This window comes from Bidens hawaiensis, unplaced genomic scaffold (assembly GCF_021521415.1).
Source record: "Bidens hawaiensis isolate Kalapana, Puna unplaced genomic scaffold, B.hawaiensis_p1.1 tig00017141_1, whole genome shotgun sequence".
In the NCBI taxonomy this organism is placed as follows: domain Eukaryota; kingdom Viridiplantae; phylum Streptophyta; class Magnoliopsida; order Asterales; family Asteraceae; genus Bidens; species Bidens hawaiensis.
Window position 1 is genome coordinate 153810 of NW_027492588.1, and position 20201 is coordinate 174010.

General features: G+C 34.2%; 1 protein-coding gene, 1 non-coding gene and 1 pseudogene across 2 annotated transcripts; all 3 read left to right on the forward strand.

Moving 5' to 3' along the window:
* Positions 1 to 15229: 15229 nt before the first annotated feature.
* On the forward strand, positions 15230 to 17663 carry LOC143553083 (rRNA 2'-O-methyltransferase fibrillarin 1-like). Its single transcript, XM_077043146.1, has 6 exons — positions 15230 to 15568; positions 16104 to 16199; positions 16291 to 16368; positions 16465 to 16641; positions 17328 to 17396; positions 17487 to 17663. The coding sequence occupies exons 1-6, from the start codon at positions 15230 to 15232 to the stop codon at positions 17661 to 17663; spliced, it is 936 nt and encodes a 311-aa protein (XP_076899261.1).
* On the forward strand, positions 16952 to 17003 carry LOC143553089 (small nucleolar RNA snoR60; annotated as a pseudogene).
* On the forward strand, positions 17141 to 17213 carry LOC143553088 (small nucleolar RNA snoR60). The gene has a single exon (XR_013138769.1). It is a non-coding gene; the product is annotated as a small nucleolar RNA snoR60 (small nucleolar RNA).
* Positions 17664 to 20201: the final 2538 nt, after the last annotated feature.

The following is a 20201-nucleotide window of genomic DNA, read 5'->3' on the forward strand; positions in this document are numbered from 1 at the left end:
AGAACATTTTTAACATATATTAAAGACATGAACAACTGAAATTTGCATAAATAGATAATCAGTTTGTACATACATAACAAAGTTACAACTGATACTTGAAATTAAACATAATCAACAACCTAAGCTATGGTTGTAGATCCTGAACAGCCGGCGAATCTTGAACAGTTGGCGAATCCTGAGTGGCATGCGGATCTTGAGCGGCATGTGGATCCTGAGCGGCGGGGCGGATCCTGAGCGGCGGGCGGATCCTGAGTGGCTTGCAGATCCTGCCCAGCCGCCAGATACTGTCGTGGTAATGTAGTGGTCGCTCCTGCAATCCGTGGGCCTGCCTCAAATCCTTTAACGTCTCAACCGTCCACTCCAGCAAGTCTTCAATGCGGTCGATCCGGCGACTATAGCCCTGAGCGAGCACCTGTGCAGCTGGAGCAAATCCAAATAGACGTTTTGAGGATACTAAGGCTGTTGCGGCTACAATTGCGGCTGCAACTGTGGCTGAGGTGGCGGTGGTAGATCATGATCGATCGGATCGTCAACATGAGCCTCGCCTTCACTCAAAAGCACCTCATGATATACCGGGATAACCACCGGCAATGGCACATAAACAAAATTCTTGTGGTTCTATAGCTAAATCGAAGGGCCCCATTAAACATGCGGGTACAACACATGCTCATGATTGATTTCTTATCAAACCTCTTCGGCTTGATCGGTGGCGAAATAGTCTCAAATCGGCCGGAAAAGCCGTCAGGTAGCCGGGTCGGTTCGTTTGTGTTTTGGGTGTGTGTTTGGGTAATAGGAAAGATGAAAGGGAAGAGATAATAGGATACATAAGACCCTTATATGGAGACCTGATATGCCACATATTGCCCAATATGATCCATACAGTTTTTTATTTTATTTTTTTTAAATTTCTATCTTATTTTAACGATATGGAAGAGCTGATATGATGCATATGATCCTTATATGGAGACATGATATGTATCATATTAGCCAATATGTACTATATATAGTTTGTTTTTTTTAATTGCTATCTTATTTTAACGATATGGAAGAGTTGATATGATGCATATGATCCTTATATGGAGACATGATATGTATCATATTGGCCAATATGTACCATATATAGTTTGTTTTTTTAAATTTCTATCTTATTATAACGATATGGAAGAGCCGATATGATGCATATGATCTTTATATGGAGACCTGATATGTGTCATATTGACCAATATGAACCATATATGTTTTTTTTTATCAATTTTATTATTAGAAGAGGGTGCTACATATCAGCCTTATATGGACCTGTTACCCAACATACTCGGCATTGAGGTCTGGAAAAGGATTCATTATCTGCCTAAATAACTTTATTTGGTCCTTGTATTCATCGTACCAACCTGCTGCGGCGTCGCTTCGGTTATCCATCCAAAGTGGGTTTGGTATAGGCATCGATACTCCCCGTTTAATTTTATATAAATGAAATGGTTGTTGTTGACATGTACAAGCGGCACCACACGATGAGTTATTTGGACTTCGTTAGGACCATGTAATAGGGGGAATATAGTCTCACTGCCATTTATGCTGAACCAATGAACAATCACACCAAATTTTTGGCAATGAGCAGTCCCGCTTAAGGCATCTCCATCCAATTCTTACGGGGTGCTGCACCCACCCCTTTAAACTGTATCATGTTAAACATTTCCTCATATTGTCCCTCCTTTTCCCTATTAAAAATTTGCATCCAAATTTGTTGGTGTTCCACCAACTTTAGTAAAGTTGTTGCCGAATAGAAAGATGTTGGTTTTGTACCATGTCTATGCCACAACTACAGAGCGAAACCCACAATGACCATCTGGCTTAACATCCTTTATACGGGTGAAACAATTTTGGAATTTGATCCTTATAACGCCTGATGACAGCTATTGATGTATTCCCCTGGATCAAGGGAAACTTGGGGTTATCATGTGGCTCTCCTTTTCTGGAAGTTTTCGAGCGACTACGTCGCATTACGGGCTTTATGACGGAACTCGGTGTTTGAGAGTCCTTTAATGGTATATACGAGCAGTGCCGAGGAAGTCTTACTTTCTTTGTTCAAACAGTAGAACCGAAGCTTCATATGAGCTGTTTTGCGCAGCATCATCTCTCCTTTGTTGTTGCATCTTCAATGATGGACGACCGCGAGTATGTTGTTGTTGCATCCATACACACGTGCCATTTTATTCTTTTTTCTTCGATCTTCTAGTCACAATGACGTAACTGTTATCAGTTCCCCTATTTTTTACCCAATCCTTTAAATTTTCGAGGGATTTAAATTCCTAAAAAAGGCACATTTAGACTTAGATTTATGGAAATGAGCGTAACTAAGTAGCTGTCATACCTGGTCAGTTTCGAACGAAACTATCGAGTAAGGGCCTTACTCGTCATCCACTAACTCCTTCTTGATTTGTTCATCTTATGCCTGGTCCGAATAGTTTTTCTGTATGTACGAAGGTTCACTACCGTAGGTGTAATCTCTGTACTTTTCCTATCCGTATGAAAGTTCAATACCATATTCGTCTCTTGAGCAGTCGTGTTGTGCATACGAAGGTTCACCCCCGTATTTGTAGCTTGCGTAACCCTGTTGTTCGTACGAAGATTCACCGTGATGGAGAGGCTCCTGAAATATGTTTACGGTTATAAGGTGAAAATAAATTAAAGACAATTGTAAATTTAGAGATAAATATTTTGCTTGGTTTAGGTCGGGCAACATGGGTCTCTTGTCTTGTGAATGAAAACCAATGGCGACCTCCTCATTTAAGGCTGGCTGCAGCGGTTCTCGTAAGAATCAGGAATGTCTGACCGATCGTAAGACTCTGGAACAACCAACTCGTTAAACTTTTCGCCGAAAAAATAGTTGGCGTTCCACCACGACATTGTGAAAATTTTGACAATGAGTGTTGTTGCATGTGAAAAAAAAAGGTTTTGAAATGAGAATGAATGTTTCTCGCAGGTGATGGATGGTGTTATATAAATACCAAATATGCTCCATAGTAGCCAATATGGAACATATTGACAGAAAAGACAGACTTGACTTGTATTATGCATGTGACTATGAGTAGGTAATAGGGAATACACACTTGTATTATGCATGTGACTATTAGTAGGTAACATGGAATACACTTTTGTTTTCAAATGGGAAATGGGGAAAGCCTGATATGCTGCATATTGGCCAATATGGAGCATTTTGTGGGAGATTTGACTTGCGATATGCATGTGATTATGAGTAGGCAGGAGGGAATATGCTTATGTCTCCAAATGGGAAATAGGGAAAGCCTAATATCCTATTGATCAATATGGAGCATATTGTTGGAGATTTGACTTGTGGGACCCATCCATTTTGCATATAATTCAGTGTAGGTACGGTAATATGCTTCATATTTGGCAATATGGGCATATTAAGGGGTGTCTAAATAGACAAGGGTGTGTCCCAATAGAACGACCCTTTTATTATTTCTTTCCGTCCCCCTCTCTCTTATTAATTACACATTAATTATACATATTATTTAAAGGGGTAAAGTTAAAATACAGAGGACAATAAAAATAAGAAGGGTGAGAAGAAATCTAATCCGTTGATCTTAGATTTGAATGGTGGAGATAAATTTAAGAAAATAAATTGATGAGAAGGGCATAAAGGTAATAACCCATTTTTGTTGACTTTCTCTTTCCACATGCAAGGCACATGTCAATTCCTCAATCATTTTAAAACGTCCATAACTTTTTTATGCAATATTGTTTTTTTAAAAAAATTTCACCATAATAACAAACGTTTTTTATCTTTAATATGAGTATCATATTGTCATATAAAAATAAAAATTTAGTGGGTTTTTTATATTGTGTTAATGGTTGTTCATTATGATTTTTAATTGGGTTTTTCTATACAATGTGTTATAGATTTTGGTCATTGTGTTATCAATTGATACTTATATTAAAGATAACAATTAAAACAAAGATTACGTCATTGTGTCTTTTTGTTTGTCATTGTGTCTTTGTGCTCATCATTTGTCTTTCTACTTATCATTGTGTTTTAGTTATTGTGTATTATGTTCATGTCATTGTGTAATATTTAGTTTCCATTGTGTTTTACGTTTCAGGTCATTGTGTTATATGTATTCACCATTGTGTTTTACATTTCAGGTCATTGTGTTATATGTATTCATCATTGTGTATTACGTTTCATGTAATTGTGTAATATGAATTCATCATTGTGTTTATGTATTAGATAATTTTGTTGTTGTTTTATCATTATATTTACGTGTTATTATTACACAACCGCATTAATAGCATTTACAAAAACACAATGATGATTTGAAAGACACAATGACGAAAAGACACAATAACAAACAGAAAGACACAATGACGCAATGACACAATGACGAAAAGACACAATGACACAAGGACGTAATTTTTTTTAATTTTTATATAACAAAGTCATACTTATATTAAAGATAAAAAATGCTTGTTGTTATAACTAATATCATTTGAAAAAGTAATAGACATTTTAAAATGATGGGAGAATTGACATGTGACTTGCAGGTGGAGAGAGAAAATTTGTACTATTACTTTTATACCCTTTTACATTTGGTCCCCACTTGACACATGTCAATCAATTATGGCTTTATCATACTTCTCATTTTTGTTGGCTTTTGTAGCATAACTCAACCCAATAATTTCCATAACTACTTTTACAAAACGTATTTAAAAAAAATAGGTTTGTTTATAATACATATTTGTAAACTAAACATTTTCATTATTTAACTTGTCTAACATAAATTTTATCTTTTTTATATATGTAAGAAAACATTTACGGATATATGAAACATTTTATTTCATAAAACTTACTCAGTGAGTTCATTATAAAAAATACATGGATCTTTAATCAAACCCGATCTGCTTTCTTTTCCTCTATAACCGTAATCTCTTTCTTTCTATCCATATATTGACAATCAAAACCTTATTGATTCTCTTTTACTGCACATTCTTCGACTGATCAAAAGCTTTTTTCTATTGATGACAAGTTCGTATTGTTCCGACTGTATCGTTTATGTTCTCATAATACTATTTTACTTTAGTTATTACCATATTTTTTGTCACACTCCAACCTAAGGCGGAAATGTCGGGGTGTGATCCGATTGCTCACAGCTCGAAGATACTATCATAATATAAATGTGACAATATCTAATTAATTATTTTATTTCAATTATACACACAATATCCAAATACAATAAGCAATTTAAATATACAAATATAAGCTTAAATAAAGGTTAACTTAATTATATCCTAAGGTCTTGTCTACATGTCCAAACTTCAATCTTCAGTAAAGCAACCTGCATATGAGTATAAAATGGAGTTTGATCAACATAAAGTTGAGTGAGAATATCACCAGTTTTGACACAATAATATAAATAAGCATAACATGTTAAATGCGGTAAATATAATCAAACCATAAACAAGTATGTAGACCGTTGCCAAGCGAATCGGGCGTTGGTTGCCAGCAGGAACACCCGCTACATGAATGAATGAATAGTAATCCCAATATACGAATGATTGAATGGTAACACAAGTAAGCAAGTAGCACGTATGTTTGATTAAATCACTCACAATAACATATATGCATTTGTTTGAATATATATATATATATATATATATATATATATATATATATATATATATATATATATATATAGGCTAAGTATAAAATAAAAACCCACTTGAGTTGTGAAAACTCTAGAAACCCATTCTCAACCACATGTTTTTAATTAATGTTTAAATCTTGTGGTTCACAATTAAAGTGAATAAAAATGTAAATATAAATATAACTTTTTCTCTCTCTTGAAAACATATATAAAAATTAGTAAAAAATGTTAAAAAATAGCAAAACATTTTTTTTTATGTTTCGATGTTTTGTATTAAATGTTACAACATATATTACATGTAACAAAAAAAAATGATGTTACATAGGGTTTTCACGAGTTTTCACAACTCAAGTGGGTTTTCATTTTAACATTACCCTGTATATATATATATTGTAAGGCCCCGATCCCGGAAACCCTACCTTGGCGTTAGATTTACTCATAACCACAGTTCTAAAATCAGAGTTAATTAAAACTTTCGCGGAATAATTAAAAACTTCATGCATTACATTACAAAACATCGAATCTTGTCTTAACATACAAATTATCCATTCATAGACATAACATAAAACAGTCATGACGCTTCTTCATAGATACCCGTCTCTTTAGCTCATGCCATGTGTCCCTCCTCAAGCTAGCTGCCTCAACCTATTTGCCTGCGTGCATACTAAAAGTCAGCTACGCTGAGTGAGTTCTAGTTAAGCAGGTACATACATTTCATTCTCATTCTTTACATTCTTACTTCCATACATTCCTACTTTTACTTACCTTCATTATTTTATACATACATAACCTTCATACGTTTTTAAAGAGCCTTTCGCTCTATAACCTTCGCATATATTATTAGGGTATGCAACCTTTCATTATTCGCCTATATTATTAGGGTAGGCAACCCTTTATTCTTCGCCTATATTATTAGGGTAGGCAACTCTTAATTCTTCGTCTATATTATTAGGATAGGCAACCCTTTACTCTTCGCCTATATTATTAGGGTAGGCAACCCTTTATTCTTCAGCTCTACATATCATACATACCATTCATACACTACACATATCGTACATACCTTTCTTTCATTAGCTATATCTGTTCTCATATACCTCTTCACATATACGTTTAACTCTTTCTACACTAATTAAGTATATTTATAAACATTCATACGGCATACACTTACCACTTAAGGTAAGTGTATTAACTAATCACATTGAGTATGCACACAGCCCCAAAACATAACACAGAAATGGGGCTAGAAATTCACCTGGAGTCGGTTTCTCTCGCCGTTAATGATAACGCCCTTGTTAGTTGTGTACGGCTAACTGTATAATACATTACACGTGTCAATTATCTATTACCACTACTTCCTACATTTAAGTTTACGAACCCTCAACTAACGGGGGGTCTGGGGGGAGCGCCCCTGGTAGCAGGGTCTAGGGGCGGCAGCCCCTAGCAGGGTCCAAGGGGCAGAGCCCTTGGCTGGGGTTGAGCTCGGAAAATTTTTATTAACGGTCCTTTAACAAAAACGCATCAAAAAATTAGTTTCATGAAATTTCGCATGGGAATTTCACTTCGCATGCTTTTTCGCTTCGCATGGAACTTTTTATGGTCATGCGATGCGAAACAACCTTTTTCGCTTCGCATGGCTGTGCGATGCGAAATTACCTTTTTATTCGCTTTTACCATTTTAAAGCCATTTTTCTCCTTATTTCCTCCTTAGGACTCGGTTTTACCCTTTTTATGGGTTTTGGGTCATACCAACTTTGTATACCCGTGTTTTATGAGGTCCGAACATCACCTTTTTGTCCTATTTCATACTCGTGAGGCTAAGACTCACCAAGTTTTTGTTTTTCTTACATCCTACAACCCGATCTACTAAGATATTGATTTGCATGTCGAGCTCAACCACAAAACTTAACCTTGTTGGCTAAAACTCACCTTTGGCTTCGGGTTTGGTTCGGATCTGGACAACTCGAGAATCTGGACGTGATTCTTGTTGTTTGAAGACATTTGATCACCAAGATCTTCCTTACTTTTAGCCCGGAATTGGATTCGGGTCTTGAGAGAGAGTATGTGTGTGTTCTAGGGAGTGTGTGTGTGTTATGGGAAGAAATGGTGAAGGGATGGGGGGATGGCCTTATATAGAGAGCTATGGACCCCACCACCCACTTCCTTCACCAATCCTAATCCTTATCAAATATAAACACGCACCCATTTAAACGAGCGACATACACGAAACAATAATTTTCTTTTATTTAGTAATCTCGTAATACGGATGCTACATATATAGTATGAAATACGGATACGTACGCATATCTCCCCAAAACGTTTAGAAAAAGTGGTAAAATAGGGGAATGATAAACTCACCTGCTCAAATAAGCCAAACGGGAATGAACACGACAAGGAAGCGATAATCACGTTCTTCGGGAATTACCGACAAAAATCCTAATTACAATAATTACGAGAATAAATATGAATCCAACAACGAATCTAAAACTAAATAGAGACTTGAGAATTGATGATCGAGTGTATTCTTGCGAAAATTAAGTATTACTTAGACTTATTATCAATTTTATTTATAAATAGCATATTGTTAATAATTTTATATTTATAAACAGAATACTTTCAATAACTAAATATTCATAATTTTCAATAGATTATATAGAAAGGTTTGTTTTAAATAATTTATTTTAAAACAAAATACAATTAAGGTATTTATATATATTTTCACCATTAAAAGAGATTTCTTTCTAAATACATATTGTAAATAATAAAGAATACTTAATAAATAATAATATTCATATAAAGTTTGATCTTTTATAAACACTTATACTTTTAATACGGTATTTAACAAGATTATAATAAATATATAATTTTAGATTAAAACCTTATTAAAATCAATTATTCTTATACGTAACACTTATTCATACATATAATTATATACGGTTTTTAACGAGGATTCGGAACACATATAGTTTAAACGTTGGTGTTGTATAAATATTGAATAAATAGTGTATTTAAATATTAGTAATATAGTTTAAATAATTAATAAAATAACTAAATGATTTATATACAAAATATAACAAAAATCGAGTTGGGTGGGGTTCGAACCCGCACCCACCAGCCACACGAGTCTTAACGCATACACCCCAGGAAACTGGGCTAGGGGGTTTTGTTGGTTATTTGCTTGAACAGATTTATTATAAACACAACCAGATTACAACCAAGAACCCTAGATCATCAATCGATCAACCCGTTAATTGTTTGATAAATTAATGTTAGGGTTATTGTACAGGACATCAAGACGAACTCATATATATAAATTGTTACCTAATTCGATGTTTAAACACGGGTTTAATTGCATCCACAGCGCCGGCCAAGAACGATGACGAACGAGGTATCACCAGACGATGATAATCCAATTAACCAGTGGGCTTCAGTAGGCGCTGGTGTGAGAGGGGTGCAGATGCGAGGAATTGAATTATGATTAAGCCTAAGTTATATAATTGATTTAGGTCAAGGCGGTTTATACAATATCTCAATACACGTTTGGTTTGATCTTGTTCCTTAATTAATTGAGTTGGTTAGGCTGATTATGGTATGAATGATCACAAATTTGATTCAATTCCTAGTTTAGATCGACAATTGTGGCTCAAGAAAGCTAAACAGATCACGATTACGGGTTTACGGGTATGGATCACGGATCTGGTTAAATGGGTTATAAAGAGAATATGTAAAAATTACATTCTAGTTCTTAGAGATTTGTGGTGGAAACAATAAAGGATTAAAGTTAAGTTTTGGGTTAAAAGTGTACATTTCCCAAAGTTAAATATATATTAAATAAATATAATAAACAAATATAAATTGTATAATCATTGCTCGATAAACGCGATACTTTTCATTGTTAAAGTTTCTCGAACCTAAAACGGGTCGGGTAATAGATATACAGTTGTACGTGGAAAAACCGAGTTGTTATATTTTTGGTGTATCATCTAACGTTATTTCGAAAGAAATATTTAGAGATTTATGATTTATTTTTAAGTTTGTAAATTATAGTTGTAATTTAACTTCGTACCTATCTAATGTAATACTTAACTTATTTATCTTTCTTTTATTTATTAAATTATCACTTACAGAATTTAAGTGGTTCAACCCGTTTAGTAAATGAGTACCTAACCTAGTCTTATATATATATATATATATATATATATATATATATATATATATATATATATATATATACGGAACATTTAAAAGCTTTCAGGTTGCCCCCGCCCCTCCCCCCCTCTCTCAAACCACCGGATTTGTTTTATTTATAAATGGAGGCTTCTCATGGATTTGATCCAAATTCACGGATATGAGTCTCACCAAACCTAGATAGCCATTAAACGGGTTATAACATCTCATTATATTAAAAATTAATCTCATCAAATATTTGATATGAAAATCTTATAAAATAGAGATATGCTAAAAATTAATATCTGATTAAAAAAGATATTATTTATAACTAAAGAATAATTTTATAGTAAAAAAATTAAGTGGGTCATGAGTCTCATCAAACCTAGATAGCTTTTAAATGGGTTATAATATCTCATTTATTTGTAAAACACTTTCATCATCAAACTCTTATTAACTTCCTTACGATAAATAAAATTAAGATCCAAAAAACTATATAAATATTATAAACGAAAAATGTAAAACAGCCCCCGTAATACACGGAGGGATAAAAGCTAGTAATATTATAAGTAGAGGTGAGTTCGTCGTGTCATTATTTTTGTGTAATTATTTTTTTAAGCAATTAGGTTAATTAAATGAATTGATGAAAAACCAATTTGAGAGTTATGGAGTGTGGTGGAGATATGTATATACCAGAATTGTAGTTTATATTCAACACTTAGATTACTTTAACGTGATTAGTTATGGTAACATTTATATTGTCTTCAGCATCCATTTTTATTCTATCGAATTGGATGAAAGGACTAGATGAAAGGATTGCTGATATTTTTCTTTCAGACATCTATCTACTCTAATAAAAGAATACCACTATATGTCACTTGTCGCTCTCTTAGCTGTTCTCATAACTTTTAACCCGTTTTCAATATATGTTTTCTTTCTCGAATTCCGCATGGCAATTACCCGACCTAGATATTAACCCGTTTTGTTTTCATTCACCATTAGAAACCCTAGGTCTCTACTTAACCCATTCATGAGCCCTCACCGATTAGAAACCCTAGGTCGTCTCCATTGCCATTCTTGTAAAAATTGATTGCTATTTGCCTTCTTTAATCTCTGCTTACACGCGCGAGACGGTTCTTCTTCACCATTCCAAATTTATAATAAACCCTCTAACAAGCTACTTAGCTAAATCTCATCGGTGCCCAACCACCGTGTTGTCAGCTACAACAGCATGGAGCAATCTTAGAAATCTCGCCGGTCTCATCAATCCGTCCCCACCGCAAAAAAAAAAAAATCCACTACTGATAAGAAGAAGCGCTAACTAAAGAGAAGAAGCAAAATCCTAAGGTTTTGGAAAGGTTCATTAGTTTATTAATTGTTTCATTGCTTGTAGAAATTGTTATTGATTCCGTTGAAATTTAGCTCTAATGTTAGCAAATATATATATATATATATATATATATATAAATTTAAATGTAACTTGTATTACATTGAATTGAATGTGATTGTAGTTGTAGTTAAATATTAATGTTATGGAGATTAAGAAGAGTGACAGTTTGTGATACGAATTGCAGACATTTGCTATTAATTCAACAACTAAAGCTAAGTAGCTACAGTCGCGTGCTACTAAGAAAGAACACCGTCACCTACACATCCTGACCATAGACCATACCACAGTTAACTTGCTCCTTATGTTATAGTTGTGCATGGCCCTCCACGGGCTCTCATCAAACTTCGTTCATGATCAGTTGATTATAGTTCAATATTTACCTCTTATTTTCATATGTAGTATTGTTCAATAGGTTTAGAAATATTGATTTTTAGAGTATGATTATCTTGAACTGTAACATACGCATGCTAGGTTGGAAAGGCCTAATCACTATTATATCAGGTATATCCGTGCTAGAAGTTTAGTGCATTTAGTTTTTCTTTACAATCTTCATGAAGTTTGAGACACAACTTTTGTTGTTTCACATTAGGCAAGCTAAGGCAACTGCCGTTTGTTGAGTGCCCAAATGATATTAATGTGATGATTGATGCTGCTAAATATGGTAATCTTGCAGTGCTACTAAATGATGGAATCTATGGCTTTGAAATAGTGAGTCTTTGTTGTATTTGAAGTTATAAGTTTTTATAACTATTTGTTATGTAAAATCAAATAGACCGTTCCCTAATATCTTAGCAATTTTTTTATGCATGGTATTATTGGCTCTTTTATTAAATATTTATTTAAATGTGAATCGGGTTTAGCTTCATACTGGGATGTTGCATATATGGTATTCTCTAGGTATGTTCTATTCAAGTTTTTGCTAAAGTTCTGGTATTTATTGGTGATTTAAGAGTTGGAGTATTTACTTATGAACCAAGAATCTCTCAGATTTACGACCGATGTAAGATTTGCGTAGGATGTTACATAAGGAGACCTATAGGGGCATATAATACGCCCACTGACGTGTTATACGTTGGCCAACATGATTTATACAATGGTGTACGATGGCTATGCCAAAGATATACGTAGAGTGAAGATCAAACTATCATATGACACGCCAACCGTATTATACGTTATATTTGGAGATTTTCGCAGTTCTTTTAATGAACATTGCGTAATGGCTTATTTTGTATAAATTTGCTTATTAGCTTTTGATAACAAGTGTACGCATGGATATTCAAGAATGGCACATGAACCTGAAGGTCAATTGTGATCAAGGACGGGAAACTAAGGCTCCAACTTAAATTTTTTAATGATGACTTTTTTGTATTATGGGATACGATCCAAGATTTATCAATTATATATTAATGATAAAGATGAAATTCTTAAGAGTTTTAGTTTTTTCTTCTTAGTTTGAAATTTAATTGTTTATTTAGGTTTATCATTTATCCTTTTTATCTTTCTTTCAATACTTTTGAACGTATTGAGTTTTGAACAAGAAAATTCTTAAGAAAATTATTCCAATTCGATTACTCATTTTCTTCTCATATTCTTAGGGCCTAACCCACTCTACGGGTATATCGGGAGATTGACCATCTCGAATCGGTCTATATCAATTTTGTGCTTTTATTCATCATCCTCATGCCTCCTTCGTCGCCTGGAGACTTGATCATGGCCCTGGTCAATAAAATCGATTGGCTATTGATCCAGCAAGAATCAAACACTGCCCAACAAGCCATCATAGCCAAGTTTTACATTGACTCAGTGATCGCCACCATGAATCAAATCACCGCTAACCTTATCGCTTCCCTCACCAAAATTTTCGGCACCTCCTCGGCGATAACCGACACAAAACTAGCCCCTACCCCCCTAATCTCGCCAACCCCACCACCGTCTACAATCGTTTTTGAGACCGAAGCAGCCCCAAAATTCACACCAATACCAGTTCGCTTTCTTCCCATCCCAACGACTGAAAGCGACCAGGAAACCGCTACCAATGGTTGTGAAGTCGGTCGCCATAGCAAAAACGAGCGCATCGCCACCATCACCTACAACTTTTGTTGCATCTGCAAAACACTTGCTGCCCAACATGTGGTTTCAAAAGTTTCTAAGCATGTTCTCCACTATGGCTTCTTACACGGTTCCCGTGCCAAGAACTTCAACATTTATTCCATCCACGACACCAAACTTCGCTGCAAACGCTGATTGCATATTCTGCGACGAGACACGAGTGGCGACCGCCGTGGCAAAGTCATTCCGTCTTTGAGGACAATGACGTCTTCAAGGGGTCGTGAATTAATACGATCCAAGATTTAACAATTAAATGTTGATAAAGATGAAATTCTTAAGAGTTTTACTTTTATCTTGTTAGTTTGAATTTTAATTGTTTATTTAGGTTTATCATTTATCTTTTTATCTGTCTTTAAATACTTTTGAACGTTTATTGAGTTTTGAATAAGAAAATTGTTTCAGTTCGGTTTCTTTTCTTCTCTTGTTCTTGAAGCCTAACCAACTCTACGGGTATATTAGGAGATTGATCATCTCGAATCACTGTATATCATTATGTATCTTTAAGGTTTAAGATTGTATAGCTATAGCACGATTATAATTCTCTATTTAAATTTATTTGTTTATCAAACACTAGTTATATAAATCAAAATATATACGGTGGTTTTAATATATTTAATGTGGGGACAAAGAATTGAAGGACCATAGGGGATATTTCACAAACCAAACCATCGGGTGTGGGTGGGATTGGATTATGGATGGGTATGGGGCATGGCCCTACATCACAAAAGCCTACACCGGCATACCACATGCCTAAAGTGGTTGGTGATTTCATTTTGCAATTACGATAATTCAGTTTTGATAAACTTTAATTAATAAACAATCACGCCATTTAAATTATTATTGTATTCCCTTTTTTCCCTTTTTTTTTGTTTCTAAACCACCCACCATGTGTGTGAATTTTTGTCACTTAATCGAGGAAAATATCGTAGTAGTTATCCACCAACTTGTTATCCACATGTATCCAATACATAATAGTAGTCAGTAAATTAGAGTAGTTAGTACATTAGAGTATTCACAATTTATTAAATAATTTATATGGAGTGTTTTTATAATGGAAGAATTAATTTAAGGTGTTGTGAGTAAAAAAGAAAAAAAAATATAGTGATATTTCTGTATATTTGAAAAGCTGCCGTTCATCTCTATAATTCTTTAATACTTTTTTAGAGTGGTTGTGAGTAAAGAAGATAAAAAAAATAGTGATATTGATATAAAAAAAATATTATTTAATTGAAATTAAAAAAGAAAAATAGTGATATTTAGTGTAATTTTGAATTTGAAAACAAAATTCAAAGACGCGTTTTCTTTTCAATAGGGAAAATATGATGCTGGAGCATCCGTTTCGTTAAGTCAATCCGACACAAATGTTTATTTTTATTTATAAATAGGCTTGTTAGGTTTTTTGCTTAGTTAGTTGATTGTTTTTTAATAAAAAAAATTGCGAGCTTTAAGCTTATCAACCGAATCATTTGGTTCGAAACGTTTAAATGAAATCATTAAGTTATTGAGCCATTTGGTTGCATTCCAAATCTGCATCATCAACGTTTAGGACTGACTATACCACTGGCCTGGTAAAAACACTAGTTAAACTAAACATGGTTAAACATATCTAATAGTCTAATACTATTAAAGTTTGGCAATCAATTTTCTTTTTCTTTAAAACGAAAAGAAACAAACAAACCCTTTAAATTAATTTTATGATTTAGTTGGGCTTAAACCTATGTATTTTGATTTTGGGTCGTACACTCTTATCTTTGGGCTTAGCCCAGCTAGCAAAAACATGAAAAAAAAATAAATAAAAAATAAAAAGAAATTCAATGACAAAAACCCTAAACCCTAACCTTATAAAAACCCCCAATTCGTCGCTCACAAACCCTAGAACCACCACCTTTCTCCAAATCCAAATATGAGGGCTCCAATCAGAGGCGGACGTGGCGGCGGCGGTTTCAGCGGCGGGCGTAGTGGTGGCCGCGGCGATGGAGGCAGGGGTAGAGGAGGTTTCAGCGGTGGCAGAGGCGGACGTGGCGGTGGTGGTGGAAGAAGTGGTGGTAGAGGCGGCGGCAGAGGGCGTGGTGGTGGTGGCCGTGGTGGTAGAGGCGGTGGAATGAAGGGTGGAAGTAAGGTTGTTGTTGAGCCACATAGACATGAAGGTGTGTTTATTGCTAAGGGTAAAGAAGATGCTCTTTGCACTAAGAATATGGTGCCTGGAGAAGCTGTGTATAATGAGAAGAGAATCTCTGTTCAGGTATTATTACTTGACTATTTTGTTTTGTTTTCTTTGCAATTATAGAGATGAATTGTGGTTAATATGTTGTGTTCAGAATGTATTATCATTATTATTACTAGGCTATAGCCCGTGCAATACACGGGTGGTTAAAAAATGCATCAAAAATTTTAAATTTAATGATATACTTAATAACATACCTTGCCGTCTCAAAACATATTAAAAAATATTTATATGTCTAAAAATATGTTTAATACAACATATTATTATCTTTTGGATTCGTAGTAACATGCCTTATGGAAAAATGATTTTGTTTTAATAGTACAAATAGATAGATTAAAATTAAATAGCTTATTATGTCTAAATTATAATTTTAGAAATTGTTGAGGTGGAATGCCATGTGGATAGCTTAAATAAAAGCCATGTGAAAACTATGTGTTGCTTTAATATAATAGTTAGATTAGATTATTATTATGATCATTATTATTTTTGAACATTTATTTTGTATGATTTTACTTTACTAAAGTTGAAATTGTGGTCAATCTGTTTTGTTTAGAATGAAGATGGAACAAAGGTTGAATACAGAGTGTGGAATCCATTTAGATCAAAGCTGGCTGCTGCTGTTCTTGGTGGAGTTGACAATATATGGATGGTAGGTTCACATTTTCTCATCATAACACTAAATCTTTTAAAAATTGTGTCTTTATGGGTTTTTTTATGTTTATATTTATTTTTCTGTTTAGAAACCTGGATCAAAGGTGCTATACTTAGGGGCTGCATCTGGAACCACTGTTTCTCATGTGTCTGATCTTGTTGGACCAGTAAGTGGTTTTGGTTTTTACCGTTTACTTTATTGGGATTGATAATATATCATGAGAGTAATTAATATGTTCTTGTTTGTTTAATATTTATGTTAGACTGGTGTTGTGTATGCTGTTGAGTTTTCTCACAGGAGTGGTAGAGATTTGGTTAACATGGCTAAGAAGAGAACAAATGTTATTCCAATTATTGAGGATGCTAGACATCCTGCCAAGTACAGGATGCTTGTTGGCATGGTTGATGTTATCTTTTCTGATGTTGCTCAACCTGATCAGGTTAAATTTGCACTTTTATAATATCTTTATTTTAAATTTTTTGCATTTAGTTTTCTAGGGATTGATTTATTAAATTGCTAAGTTTTTAAAATTTTGGCAACACCATGTTTCAGTACTCTTCACGTTCATTTTTGTTTTTGTTTTTGGTTGTCTTAAATGATTTTTTTAATTCATATACTTGTTTTGTTTATTTTGAACTTTTTTGTTCTTTGTGTTTTTTTGAGACGTTTGTAGCAATAATTATTACACAACATTCTTATTGTCACCTTTTTTTGCAACATGTTTTATGTTTTCTTTTTGTTTGATTACATTGCATATGATGATCTACTCGGATTCCCCTTCAGGACATCATGGATGATGCTTCTTTTTAATTTTTACTTCTAATTAGTTCAAAGTTTTTTTTTGGGTTTACTTTTTTCGTTTTCCATTTTTCTCAAGTTGTTTTGAATTTAGTCTTTGAATTTAGTCATTGTTGTGAATTTAATCTTTTAATCATTTCAAGTACATGATGATTTAACTCGGATTCCCCTTCAAGATGTCATGGATGATGCACAAATCGAGTTTCTGATGCTACTTAATGTTTTTATTTTCTGTTTGAATCTCATTCGGTAAATTATGTTTGAATATTTTGTTTGTATCTGTGTATTGCTCCTAAAATTGAAATTCAATTTGGTTGCTTTATGCAGGCTAGGATTTTAGCACTCAATGCATCTTATTTCTTGAAAACAGGAGGCTATTTTGTTATATCCATCAAGGTTTGTTTGTTTGCTTATTATTTATTATTTTTTCTGATCTTTCATGTAATAATAAGTTGGAACCTTATTGTTTTTTTTCCAACTTGGCAGGCAAACTGCATAGATTCTACTGTTCCTGCCGAGGCTGTGTTTGCTTCAGAAGTTAAAAAGCTTCAAGCTGAGCAGTTTAAACCCATGGAACAGGTGACTCTTGAGCCCTTTGAGCGAGATCATGCCTGCGTTGTTGGAGCTTACCGTGTGCCAAAGAAACAAAAGGCTGCATTGTAGATTCTGTGTTCGGTTTCAACTAAAACATTTTGGAACTTTAGTATGTGGTGTGGCTCTTTTTTCCATGTTTTTTAAGGTTTTGTTTTGTGTATTGGGATGCAAACTTGTTTGTTAGAAATTTTGCTCTGAATTTGGATTTTGGGCATTGATGTGCATTCGACATACGATATTTACCATTTGAGTTGGTAGTTTTCAAGTGGTTTTTATTTGCAATTGAGTTTGGATTGTGCAGGTCGTTCATTCTAAAGACTAAAGAGTGTGTTAAAAGCTAGTATTGTTTGCTTTAGATGCTGGACTGTCAGGGATGTAATTTTAGTAAAACGCTAGTTGTAGTACCCATGCTTGTTGTGGCGCGTTTAACCTTTGTAAATTTGTTTATTAAAAAGAAAAAGGAAATTACTCGAAAAAAAAAAATAATAAACAGAGAGAAATGAGTTTGCTTAATATAAAGAATGAAAAAAGTGTGGACCTGACTTTGGAAGCAACATTTAAAAAAAGCTGCAATGTGTTTAAACAATACAAAAAAAGCTGCAACATCTGAAGCTCACATGTTAATATAAACTTGTCCATAAGACTAAATTTATCAAGAAGTAGAATACAACAACCGACCTGCTTTCTAACATCGTGTTTGTCAATAACCAAACTGATATGTCAAAACCACAAACATCTTGAAAGTGACCATATTGTTGGCCTGGACCGTGTGCTTAGCGTTCAGTGGTTACCATTACTCTTTTCTATAATCCAGTGCTTTCAACGGTGATATATGCCTACAATCACAAAACAAAATAGATACATAAGTTAAATGATTTGTATACAGTTTTGAAATCCAAAGGAAATAAACAATATTGGATTTCAATAGCATCCCATGATCAAAGAACGTCAGTCTAATGCAAATTGAAGAACTACAATAACGAAATACAACCTGTCCCATAACAAAATGACCCATTATCCAACCCGTCATTGAGATGGTATCTAATGCAAATTGAAGCACAAATTTATATAACTCAAGCTTTCCTTTAGATGGTATCTGCTTTGTTGCAAACTGAGTCAATATTTGATCAATTTTGAGTGGAAAGATTTGTGGCATTACCCACCACATCAGCTTTCGTTACTTACATTTTTGATTTCCTGTCATATGAGAGTAAGACTTAGAAACATAGTTTATGCAATATAGTTATAAATACTTGTTACTATACTATAAGAGAATGTAATTCGATTTTAATATGTTAATCCTACATCTTTTAGATATATATTAAAGATGTTTTAAGCACATAAAATCCATATCTGCTTTATTCATCCAAAATTTTCAACACATTGAAAGTAAATACTAAATTCAAACATCATATTACTGTAACAATATGCTCAAACCAAAAAACAAAACCTAGGTAAACTCTAAACTAATAAATGGCACAAAATAGTAAAAATATGCCCTCAGAAGACAAAAACCACAATGCAACAAACCAACACTGCATAAGGTATAACTTACTAAAGGCATCCAACCAAGACGAATATGGACTGGCAGACAATCCAATGGTAACCATATGTAGCCACTAAACAACAGCAAAACTACGTACAACAACAAAATATAACTCACCTTCAACCATCAGAAGAACCTCAAACAACCAAAACCGTAAATCCTTTTCAAACCCCTAAATCTCTACCAATAATCAAAGCTAGTTAGGAAATAGAATCACAAATAGGCTCAGATACTCAGATACGTAATCATCATAGTCTTTATCATCCAAACGGGATGCAGTTGCTGTACGCCGCCACCATAGACGGCTAGAAAACCGCCGACAACAGCGTATAGAGAGAGAAACTAAACATGCAAAGTCAGTGGTGAACCGTCACTGCCTGCCGTCGCCATAGACCTTCTACCCGTTTCTTTGTATTTCTAATTTTTTCAATTGTAACAAGTATAGTAAATTTAATCGCTTTCTAGATAGCTGTGATTTCTTATTCATTTGTATTGTTATAATCTAGTGAAATTTGTCTTATATTTTTCTAAATACACTAACGGTTTCTTACAAGCCGTTGGCAACAGCAGGGCGTTTGCCTCTCTCTTTCTCTATCCACTATACGACTCCGTCGCCTAGGGTTTCGAAATTGAACCCGGCAACAGCATAATTCGATGCCAACGGAAGACCGCGGTAGGTCGTCACCAGAGCCAAGTGACCTTGAAGAAGGTGTAGTCGGAGTGGTGAGAAAAAAGAGATCGGTTGTATAATACAAAAGCCAATATAGAGAGAAAGTAAAAGAGAGAAACATTCAAAGTGTAGGCTAAATACAGAGGAGACGCTTAGCAAGCATAACGACGGTGAACCAACGTGCAAGCAACACAACGCAAGGTACAACACTAACTGCACAGTCTTCCGAAAATGTATACATATAAATTTTCAAACTTTTGCATGTGCTGATTAAATTGGTTGGAGAACGCTCCTAGGCAGTATACAGTAGTGTACATATCCATATGCTTTTTTCTAAGGGCAACGTTTTCAACTGTTATGAAACTTAAAAGTTTGGTAATCTTTCGTGTTT